This window comes from Lobosporangium transversale (assembly GCF_002105155.1).
Source record: "Lobosporangium transversale strain NRRL 3116 chromosome Unknown BCR41scaffold_7, whole genome shotgun sequence".
In the NCBI taxonomy this organism is placed as follows: domain Eukaryota; kingdom Fungi; phylum Mortierellomycota; class Mortierellomycetes; order Mortierellales; family Mortierellaceae; genus Lobosporangium; species Lobosporangium transversale.
This window is the reverse complement of record NW_019028985.1, coordinates 445,686-457,195: the sequence shown is the minus strand read 5'-3', so window position 1 is coordinate 457,195 and position 11,510 is coordinate 445,686. Positions and strand designations below refer to the sequence as shown.

Here is an 11,510-nt window from a genome sequence, read left to right as displayed (position 1 = left end):
TGTCTGCTCGAGTCATTGCTGCTTCATCGTGCAATACACAAAGCTCAATTTATCAGCCTATTAACCCCCTTTCATTCTTAAAGATGATTTGGACCGCTATGGGGGGAAGGCTGTATGGCTCCATCACTGTATTGGAGCTCTCGGCACTTTGTATTGAATTTGGAGACTAGTGGAGGAGTGAGCCTTGAGCAGACATAATCGTCGCCACGTTCGTACATCCTATCAGCACTCTTTTTATTGACATTGGGCTTGGCTCTGGGATACCTAGAAACACTAAGGCACTTTATGGTATTCAATGAAAGGATGCCATAGCGTAGGGCAAATCGAATATGGATTTTTAGCATAGGAATGAACTGGCTCAGTAACATTCTGCTCGTGTTATCAATTCTGGAACTTTTGGTTTTACCTTATTTATTTGAATAGAAATAGATGCTTTTCCCCATTTTTTGATAATTGTCATATCCAGGAACAATGGCGTGGCCCATGATAAGCTTTGTTATGATACATCGCCTTCACTTCCACTTGGGGTTGTCGGGATAGTGCTTGCTTCATTACATATCCCTCTTTATATGCTACCAATGGCGTTGTATTGATCATTTTCTGCTCCAAACGGTCCCTCCCACAGAAACCTGCATCAGCATATTCTCTTGGTTATGAGGCAGGTCGCGGCTAAACGAGGCACGTTACATATAAACATTGATGTATATATGCCATTGGGATGTACCTGGAAATCTCATCCTCTGTGGCCACAACCCTTCTATGTCTTAGCTTGTGCAGCTACTTTGCATGATTTGGCTAGACGAATGCTCAAGGTATGTCAGAACGCGTCAATATCTCATCGCTCTCGCAAACTCTCACTGTCATCCATAAAAAAGATCCTTAGTTTCCATCTCACATCACTGTTGTGCACATTTTTTTCTCTCTTCGTGAGTTGCATTTGCGGCTCTGCATGTAATCGGTTCACGTCCAAAAGGTAAACAACGCCGCCCATATGAAATAACTATTTTTTATCCATCACCCCGTATTGATTGCTATCGACCCGCTTATTTTTGGTTGGGCAGTTTACTGGGTGTTGTTAGTACTATGAAGCGTCAGCTTGGTCCTAGTCGTGCATTATCTTTTCAACGGCCTTCTCTACAGAGCAATGGAGAACCATAGCTCTCGGCTTCCTCTTCTCTGTTTGGCTCCATCACTCCAATATGTCCTCCTTGGCCTCTTCCAGAGTTTAAATAAATCAAAGTTATTATCTTTATTCACAGTCATTCAAAATCATAAAAATGAACAGTGTTACTCACCTATCATAAAGTGCTTTGCCCACCGAGTTGCACAAAAAAACGGGCTCATGAGTTATTGAGCATTGGCAACCACGAAAGAGGGTCTGGATCTCACGCGGCGATTAGGAGACTATCTTTCTTCACCGTGGACTTGCGTATTGCAGGCTTACGAGACATGTTTACGTTGTTCCCACGTTGCTTCCAAAAACATTCATACCTTTTTGCTTGCAGCTCCCCTATTCTCTCTCTCCCCCATTCCTCTCCATAAACCTCTACCCAATACATACGCAACATACTCATCTCTTTGATCATGCCCATTAACAAAGAACGCTCTTATGAGCTTCATTATTTTCCTATTCATGCACTAGGTGCCACGTCACGTGCCATTCTCGCAATATCAGGCGCAAGCTGGAGCGAGCGCATTCAATCTTTTGAGGTGTGTGATAAAAATATGCAAGATTTTTTCTTCCAGATGCCCTGAAAATACAAAATCTTTTGTTTACTCGGATATCTTCATATAGACATGGAAAGAGGATAAATCTTTGACTATGTTTGGCTCTCTGCCAATCCTCACAGTTCGCGATACTCGCCAGGACGACAGTACAGAAACCATCCTAACCATTCCTGAGGCAGATGTGATTGAACGATATTTGGCTAAAGAATTTGGACTCTTTGGTTCGACACCAGAGGAAGAACTTCAAATAGCGATTTTCCTCTCTCAAACTACCACAATTCATAATGTCTGGGTTTTTCGAGTGGTTCCAGTATCAGAACCCGTGAGGGATCAAGTCATGAAGGCTTTTCTAGAAATCTCACTCAAGAACTGGATTTGGAACTGTGAAAAGTATTTAGCATCGAACGGATCGAATGGACATTTTGTAAGAGATAAGTTCTCGTTGGCGGATATCAAGACTGCAGTGTTGTTGGATATGTTTATGGCTGTAGATACGGAGAGCGAATACCTGAGTGCAGAAAAAAGTCCAGGGTTGTGGAAGGTGAAGGAGCTGGTGGACACGCATCCTCGCTATGCCGCCTATCGAAAATCTGAAGCGTTTAAGAGGCAGGATGAATTGACAAGAACCAAGGTTGTGCCGAACATTGCAAGATTTGACATGACAAGGGCACATGTCTTTGGATGAACGGGAAGGGATCTTACATTTATGTGCAAACACTCTGTAGCATAGTAGCATAGGTTTGCATGATCTTTTTTTTTTATGTACGCAAATTACTCAATTGTACACATGGTGACAAAAAAAATCAGTCTCTAGCTTAAGTTTGATCTTTGCTTTTTGAAAATAAAAAATTATGACCACATGTTCATGTTCAAGATATCCTCCCATATTCTTTACCTCATACTCTCCAAGATCTTCTGTATTGAGCATGGCAAGCAGGAAATGATTTTCTTTTTGTGTCCTAGGCAAAGCAGGGCGAGTTGAAGCGGGGATAAGAAGGTGGAGATGTGCTAGGAGGAAAGGAGGGTGCCAACAATAGTGGCGCTTGTATTCCAAGGTGGATCCCTATCTTGAACCCTTGATTCTTTGTAAGGCTCTCAACCGGCATCTCTTTGTATTTGCTGTTGATCCTTCCTTGTTATGAATTAATATGGCATACGTGTACACTCATGTATATCCATAGACTAAAAATGTAATTTTGTTCTTTCAAGAGTTGAAGAGTTGTAATCAACGTTTCTCTGATCCTCGCTTTCGTTTTAAAATTATGCGAATTGCGAATGTGTCCCACTTTCCTGCAAAAACCAAAACTCGATCTTCAACTGTAATCCGCTATTATTTTTTTGTAATTATTCGCTGTACTTTGCTTAGCATGTTCTCATGGTACATGTACATGAATATAGATATCCTGTTTTATTTTAATCTGGATAACAAAATAAATTTTATTTTTTCTTATCTGCGGTGTTTGTTCATTCATGTACGACCATTTGAGCCATCGTGCCATTGGGAGTACAAATCAAGCAAACAATCTCTTTTTTGAGCTTGACAGCTTATCTCGAGGAACAATTTCAAACTGGCATGCAAAAAAAAAGGAGGTGCACAGGATAAGATGGTTAGATTTGCGTTTGGATGTTGATGGCAACGATAGAAGGAACGGTTGATTGGGAAGATTGGGATAGGGAGCGCGGGGAGGATCACTCGACCCCGCATCTCGTCTTGTTTCGCTCAAGCTGACATGATGACTGATAAGACAAAAGACAAAAGCAGCTAACAGCAGAGATAGTCCTTCTCGAAGAGACCTATTTCTACTTCTCTCTCCTCCAACTTTTTTTTTTTTTTTTTTTTTTTTTTTCTCTGCCTCCTTTATCGCTCATCCTCAATAAACTCTTAAACACTGTCTTCAATTTTGCATTCCTGACGACTTTTGTGCGCTATCCACATTGATTCCTCGAAATTTCTTCCCTAGACACAACTTTTATACACCATTGCAATGGAGATGGAGCCCTCATTCATACTTCCTTTGACTCCCATGTCAACCAAACAGCTAAGCTCATCTTTAAGCAGCCTGCCTAACTCTCAGCCCCGGTCACCGTTCATGCTTCCAGAACTGGACCGTCTTATTGCCAGTCACCTCGACCAAATCACTTTAGCCAATGCCTCGCGTGTATGCAGGCTCTGGCACTCCATTTTCAATCCAATACTCTGGAAACAGCTCACATTGCAGCATGTCACTGCAGATGATGACTATGACGAGGACTTTAACTTTATCCCGCGTGCTTCACCACCTTCATTCCTACATTCCCTCCCTTCCTCATGTTCGTCAACGTGGTCTACAATGTCCATGTCATCCTCATCGAATATCCCATCAGATTCACCTCCTTCACCCGTAACTGTTCCAACTCCTTATTATCACAACCTAACTTTACTCCAGCAGGCATTCATTCACTCGAGCCGTAACAAGGTCTTGAAGGGTCTGATTCGACATGGTCATTTGGTCCAAGAGCTTAAGGCCACAGGTTTAACAGACCAGGAAATGGCAGTTGTTGCTGTCCTGTGTCCTAATCTTCGTGTTCTGGAGCTCATCGGCGGTCGATATAATGCTGATGATCTTACGAACTTGTTCCAAAAGCGCCAAGATTCGATCCAAGTCGTTCGGTTTCGATCTTGTGTTCAGCTCCGAGATATCTTCCAGCCTTTGAGATATCTATCCAACTTGCACGAGTTTGGACTGTATGGATCGTTTGTGGGCAACACCATCACGTCACCCTACTTTTTCGAGCGCGATTTGTTCCCAGTTCTGAATAGTTGCCCTCAGCTTCGTTCTGTCTTAATTGAGCAGGTGTACATCATTGACCAAGAGGTCAATCAAGGAAGGTGCGAGGGAGAATGGGATACCGGCGGAGGGGATCATGTCAACTTCCTTCTTCAAGATGACAGCGACTATAGTAGCAGTGTATCATCAACATTGCCAGTTCAGCCGTTGGTGATTTCGCCGACAAACTCCTTGGCACCATCCGGCTCAATTTTGTCTGCCCAATTGAGATCGTCCTCCTTCTTGCATGGCTCGTCTGTGCGCAGCTCCGCCACTCAGATATACCCGACCTCTTTGCTCAAGTCACTCACCCTTGATTGTGGAGACATTCCTGATGCAGTCATCATGGCATTGCTTTCACGTTGCCCAATGCTTGAACAGCTCTCCCTTGATTGGAGTCGCAACCTCTCGGATTCCTCTATTCTGAGACTTCAACACATCTGCTCCCAGGTTACAAAAATTTCACTTGCTCGATGTGAAGCACTCACAGAGGATGGATTCAAAGCTTTGTTTAAAGGATATCCAAACCTGCTCTCCGTTAATCTTAATGGAAATGTTCTTTCCGATAGTGTGCTTGAGGACCTGTCATTGTCGTGCCGCTTCCTTGAAGAGTTGAGCATTAACTCTTGCCAGAACGTGTCTGATTTAGGAATTCAATCCGTGTTATTGAATTGCGCATATCTCTCATATTTCAGTCTTCGCTTTGTGCCGGGCTTATCCTATCTGTTGTTTGACGACATTGTGACGACGACAGCATCAAACGCGAATGCGTCTAGTTCTAGCGTACCACTTCAATCGGGCATGCTATCCACTAGTCCGCAATTCAACTTTGCAGATTATATGCATGTGCCTATACCCACATCTGCGCCCTTACCCTCATCTACATTGACAATCGGCCGTCGTCTTCGACTCAGACCTTGGGCTTGTCGCAGGACTCTCGGATCGTTCCATCTGCCAGACCTTGTTCAACCTAATAAGGCTGTCCTGGAGAAATGGAGGCGTCAAGAAATGGTTTTATCATCCGACAGTAACAGCGGCTTTGCATCTGCAGAGCTGGTGGGCGATCAATTGATCCAGTGGCGTCTGCAGCAAATAACACAATTAGAACATCTCACGATCGGTGGAAATAACTTGGAGATGTTGGTTATTCTTGAGGGACTACAAACCCCACGGGAGTTCAAATCGTTGAGGATCACGAAGCTAAAGCGGACCTTGACACTGACAGACGTTCAGTGGTTGATTGAGCAGGCAGCACCCAATCTGCAGAGGTTGGCGCTGCCTGTATTTGGAAATAGAGGTGCTATCGAGTGGATTGAAGAGCAACGACCAGGCCTCATGTCTTTCGAGAAATAATTATTAGACCCATGTCAAACAAACATTAAACTGTTGTAAATTGATATCGCATCTGTAGACACTAATTTTGTGCGTTTGCTTGTCTATTTGTTGGAAGAACTTTTTTTAAAGCCATGGATTTCACAGAACCATACCGGCATTCACAATTTCTGACAATCTACTCTCCCAATGGAAAATATCTTGCCTCTTATCATCTTGTTCAGGAAGGATTTACGCGACTTCATCCTTCGGCACCGATTCAACTGCATGAGGATGGAGGTCGAGGGGCTATAATGTTTCGATTCGCAGCGACCATGCAGATCATGCGTTCGATTGAGATTCGACTTTTTCGAGATTCACTCCCGACGATTAGTGAGATTGGTTGGTCACCAGATTCGACCATGTTGTTGGCTGCCTGCCCTGCGACAGGGACTGTGCTCGTCTACTCTGTCGAAGACGAAGACTTTAAAGCAACCATCACCGTTCCAGGGATCAATCCGGAATCCGGCTCTGGATTCAGCGATGTCTATTACAGCAATACTAGTCATAGTAATAGCAACAATAGCAGCGGTGTGAAAAATGGAAAAGGCAATAATGCTACATCAAGGAAGAATAGCGAGGCGATCAATAATAAGCAAATACAGGCACTCAAGGCCATGGGATACACCCCTCCAGGAGCTGAGTTCCTTCGTGGAGCACGCTTCAGTGCAGACTCGCGACATATTCTCATCTGGGAGGAGCATCTGCTCCGAGTTAGCATCTGGTCTCTAGACGGGACAACGTCCTTTCCTTCTTCTCATCTTTCTAATATTGAGGCTTCAACTGTTCCAAGTTTGGGACCATTGCCTCCTATTCAACAGCAACAACAACAACTACAAAAACAACAATATCCAGCACAGCAGTCAGTAGTTCTATCAATTCCATATCCAAAAGCCATGACCAAATCCGCAATCACATCGTTCTCAGTTCCTCCATACAGTACCTTTGGCACGACCGCTACCACGTCTGCTGCAGGCTCCGGATCTCAATTTGTGTACAGTGTTCGAGGGGATTTGCAGTATGTGGCGATTGTAGAACGGAATGGACGAGAATGTCGGGACTACGTCTCAATCTACGCGACCGAAAACTATTGGACTCGGCCACCGATTCATACATTTGTAGTAGGGGGTAGCAGTGGCAGTGATGGAGGAGGAACTCAAGGAGGAATTAAGGATGTGGATGGTATTGTGTGGAGTCCTGATGGACGATACTTAGCCGTATGGGAGAATCCGATTCTGGATTTTAAGGTGGCAGTATATTCAATGGATGGAAGATGTGTAGGGTTGTATGCTCTTCAGGACAGTAGTAATAATGTGATGGGGCCTGGAGTGAGTAATACAACTGGAGGAGGTGGTATGGGCGTCAAGTCTGTGTGCTGGCATCCTGGCTCAAAATTCCTGGCACTCGGAGGATATGACCAGAAAGTAATGCCTCCACAATCCTACTATTGCATTTAAAGTTTTTTTTTTTTTTTTTTTTTTTTTTTTGCACTTCCTAATACTTTTATATGCTTTCATTTATTCCGCAACTAGATCCGCTTCCTTAATTATCTGACTTGGAAGTCAGTCCTTGAGTTTCAACATACTGCGCACATCAAGTATGGACATGGCACTGTTCTCTGGCGAGAATCTGAATCAACTATCACTGTAGCAGAGTCTGTTCGGATCCAGGGTGGTGTTGAATGTAAGTAATCACAGCAAAGGGATGTGTCTATAAAGGATATTACTAAATAGCTTTTTCTTATTTTGCCACTCTTTTCGACAGACACAATTGCAGAACAACCTACTTGGGTTCCCACAGTCCGTATTGATACTCAAAAGCCAAATGCTAAAATTGGGGTTGGCTGGTGTGATTTTAATAGCGATGGTACTTTACTGGCGTCACGGAACGGTAAGGTGTCCATGACCCATATCATCATCATTACCACTCTTGTTTCGCTTTCGTTTATCCTTTTAATAATTTTTTATGAGTTCATGAATAGACAATATGCCAAATGTACTATGGATATGGTCGATGCGTGAATTGAAGCCGATTGTGATTATTCAACAACAATCGCCAATTCGAGTCTGCCGATGGGATCCCACTTATCCATTCCGTATTGTATGGTGCTGTGTTGGATCTGGCTATGTCTATAGCTGGAGGAATCCTTCAGCAGAACTAGTTGGCGGTGGAATAGTTGAGGCGATAGAGGTACCAGTTGAAAACTTTGAAGTGTCATCGTTAAAGTGGTGTCCAGAAGGCAAAGGGTTGTTATTATTAGACAAGGATATGTTTTGTTTGGCTTTTCCAATCGAGGGAGATGATGATGGGCAATACGATCCATGAAAATACTGCATCAATATTCTCGCGGCTGTGAACAAAAAAAAGTCTGTACAAACTTGTATAATAGATTTTAAAATATATATACACCATGCTTTAGCAAATTACAATGTGTTCTTGTTGAGAGAGTGAACATTTAAAGAACGGCTCCAGCGTTGGCGCACATCAACTTCAGATCTGGTCGTCGCTGCTTGAACCACTTCCAATGATCCGTATTGCCCAATAGCCAAAAGTCGTCGATGGTTTGGCCGCCCGTATCGTTTAATGTTAGCTCGACTTGGTTCAACCGTGGCCATTCTTTCACAATGAACTCATATTCTTCCTGCCCTACACCATGCCAGACGCTAATTGGGACTTTGAGGCGTCTTAACTTCTTGAGTCCGATGAGATGTCTCAGTGCCAAATCTTTAGTCAGTTTTGAGGAGAGGATCCTGCACTGCAGCGCCTCCTCCTTAGTCGACGTAAAATCAATACTCAACTCCACTAGCTCTGTTAAACTCCCAATCCTGCCATAAATGATCCAGTTTCACCTCCATATTCCATGAGATCATCCTCATTAACAGAGTCACTTATCCGTAGATAAAGAAACTGGTGATTCCTGCAGACCCATTCTGGACTACCAATAATATCTCGGAAAGTGATATTAGGTCGGCTTTTGTTGTATGACCATGTAGAGAGATGCCGTAAAGAGACACATGTAGTCAATACCCGCTGAAATTGTTGACTAGATACTTGCTGATCCATAAAGATGACATCCTCTAATGTCTCATGACTTTCCAATAACGCATCCATCAAGCTGTCCTGAAAATTCATCGTGTGAAAGGTTTTAAGCCCTTTATGTGATGACTGTTGCTGGGCCATATGAACTGCTGTAGATGGTTTGCATGCGTCTAGAAAGCCTTCGAGAACATGGTACTGTTCTTCTGAAAAGATGTGAATATACTCTGATAAGAGACGTTGAATATTTGGACAATAGTCACGAATTGTCTGAGCAACCCTCATGTCAAGTGGCGTAGTGATGACGAAATGTGCCAAGCTGGGACCACAGTGCTGAAGGACCGCCACCTGTGCGGCCGTGGGGAGTTTTCGAAGCAATCGTAAAAATTTAATCCTGCTGTCACTACCTTGGTATAGGTCAATTTTCAAAAGATCGCCTCCTCGCGGAGTATTTGTGAATGCAAAAAATCAAATTTCTCCAGTGAAGGCATGGTTGTACAAGTGCTAATTATAGGAACAGCAGCGCTGATAGGAAGTATTCCACCACCTCCAATAGTTAATACTCTGAGATGCGGTAATCTTGTCTCGAGAACCTTTAAGAACCTTGTAATAAATGCGGCTGATGAGGTCAATAGAGATGATGGAATCAAGAGCTCCACAAGATCTGGATTATGTTCCAGGAGAGTCAGGAATTTGTCTTCGCCGAGTCTTTCTATAGTATGCACCTTGATTCTGGTCAGTCGTGTGCATGTTACCACTTTCTTTTTTTTCACTTCTTCATTTCCCTTCTCCTCCCCTTTTTCCTTTTCCTCCTCGCCGTTGTGCTCAGCCTCCATCACAATCGTTTCCAGGGCTTCGGTAACATGAGAGTACAGTTCTAATTCCTGAATGTTGTGTAAATGGCGCCTCAAAGCCTGAGCAAGGATATTTCCCTTGGTGGTTAGGCTCTTGATATGTTGATCCAATATGTAGCCTGTATCCTTTGGCTTTAGGCCAGGTTTGGGAAACATAACTCGACGGAGCAACATCGGCTCGAAATGATAATAAAAACTTTTGCTGACTCGTAATCATTTTGCGATGGTTGGTGGCGCCATGAACTCGGCTATTATCTCTACAAGCTCTGGGATATAAAATGGAGAGGAGACCATAGCGTAAATCAAGGTGAGAAAAAGGTGTAAATAGTATATATTCAAATAAATATGTGCTTTGAGGTTGAAAAGAGGATTGGAACAGAGAAAAAGAGAAACTTTTTTTTTTTTTTGATTGTGCCACTTGAATCGAGGGGCAAAAGATTCCAATGTGTGAATGAGGTGAGTCCCAGGGCCATAGTACTAATCTTATATAACAGACACATAGCCCCGTAAGCGTAATAGCGGTAATAGTATTCTCGTGGCCCTCATAGGAACGTGCGTGGGATCCCTGTAGCTCATTCTACTGTACTTTATCCTATACATGTATACATGCCTCAATAACATGACGCTGGATGGCAGAGGACAGTCTGCTGCACGCCCGGATTCAGGGGTCCATACTTGAAACAAAGCTCGGAGTAATAGAAATAAATGATGGTATTAAATAAAAGTGCTGTGTCTGTATCTGTCATGTTTTCAGATAAGAACACTCGTTTTCCTCTAATATCTTTATTTCAATCCCGCGGACTTGACAGGGGTTTCTTTAGCTAATGAGGCACAAAAACAAGTTCGAGTGAGCATCTACTCTAGTCTAATCGTTGAATATGGTTGTCGTTGCCCCGCCTCCCATTCTCTGTAAACCCATCTGTGCTCACATTTCTTTCTTTCTTTCTTTCTTTGATCTTCCTTTCTTGCTTCTTCCTCCTTCTCCCTCTCTAATCTTCCCATCCTACTTCGCTATCCTCCCGGATCCTCTCTGACCTTTTCAGTACTTCCTTCTCCGCCTCAGTACTTGGCACGCTTTGGTCAATTGCCGCTGATATATACAACATTTCCCTCAGCTTGCACATATTCTCAACGGCGTTCATTCATCCTGCTAAACTCAGGAGAGATGGGAGACTGCATTGTAAATATTTCAACAGAGAAAGCCGTTGATGCAATCAATAACCAGACCATCACTTCCAACATAGTCACTAATGGGCTTAAAGATACGAAGCAAATGCCACCAGGCAATGCTATCACTGACCGAGAACCAGGTAGCTCAATTTTGATCCATCAACCATAATTTTGTATTTAACAAGAACCTTGAATAGCAATCTAATATGGACCAATGGATGTACACAAAAACCAAAAAAAAAAAAAAAAAAAAAAAAATTGCTGGCTATTCAAAGACTTCAAGTGGTATTTCATCGAAAATAAGGAGATCAAGGATGATTCTGACAATTTCCACCTCAGATGCACTCCAGAGTAAGCAGCTATTATGATCGCTCTAGTATTGGCCACTGAATAGACGAAGGCTCATTAGTCTCTGACCAAATCGATTTCCGTGAATCTGTATAACCCACTCGTACACAGGGAACAACCATCTGTAGAAGTGCCAGCCTCCAGACAATTCATTAGCGTAGGTTTCCGGCCGTTTGGTGCTAGAGATTTCATTTCT

The 11,510-nt window shown here is 43.2% G+C and overlaps 4 protein-coding genes across 4 annotated transcripts; 3 read left to right on the top strand and 1 right to left on the bottom strand.

Annotated features, from left to right (window-relative positions):
• Positions 1 to 1,584: 1,584 nt before the first annotated feature.
• On the top strand, positions 1,585 to 2,418 carry BCR41DRAFT_384493 (hypothetical protein; the record flags this gene model as incomplete). Its single annotated transcript, XM_022027582.1, has 2 exons — positions 1,585 to 1,710; positions 1,796 to 2,418. The coding sequence occupies 2 exons, from the start codon at positions 1,585 to 1,587 to the stop codon at positions 2,411 to 2,413; spliced, it is 744 nt and encodes a 247-aa protein (XP_021884164.1). The 3' UTR covers positions 2,414 to 2,418.
• A 1,161-nt stretch (positions 2,419 to 3,579) lies between these two features.
• BCR41DRAFT_348218 (hypothetical protein) lies at positions 3,580 to 5,919 on the top strand. The gene has a single exon (XM_022023248.1). The coding sequence runs from the start codon at positions 3,714 to 3,716 to the stop codon at positions 5,886 to 5,888; it is 2,175 nt and encodes a 724-aa protein (XP_021884163.1). The 5' UTR covers positions 3,580 to 3,713; the 3' UTR covers positions 5,889 to 5,919.
• Positions 5,920 to 6,190: 271 nt separating this feature from the next.
• Positions 6,191 to 8,231, top strand: BCR41DRAFT_368467 (hypothetical protein; the record flags this gene model as incomplete). The annotated part of the gene is made up of 4 exons (XM_022026384.1): positions 6,191 to 7,330; positions 7,439 to 7,589; positions 7,671 to 7,796; positions 7,888 to 8,231. The coding sequence occupies 4 exons, from the start codon at positions 6,191 to 6,193 to the stop codon at positions 8,229 to 8,231; spliced, it is 1,761 nt and encodes a 586-aa protein (XP_021884162.1).
• Positions 8,232 to 8,361: 130 nt separating this feature from the next.
• On the bottom strand, positions 8,362 to 10,009 carry BCR41DRAFT_419915 (hypothetical protein; the record flags this gene model as incomplete). The annotated part of the gene is made up of 3 exons (XM_022029826.1): positions 9,442 to 10,009; positions 8,756 to 9,349; positions 8,362 to 8,630 (listed from the first exon to the last, which is right to left on the bottom strand). The coding sequence occupies exons 1-3, from the start codon at positions 9,968 to 9,970 to the stop codon at positions 8,362 to 8,364; spliced, it is 1,392 nt and encodes a 463-aa protein (XP_021884161.1). The 5' UTR covers positions 9,971 to 10,009.
• Between the last annotated feature and the right edge of the window lie 1,501 nt (positions 10,010 to 11,510).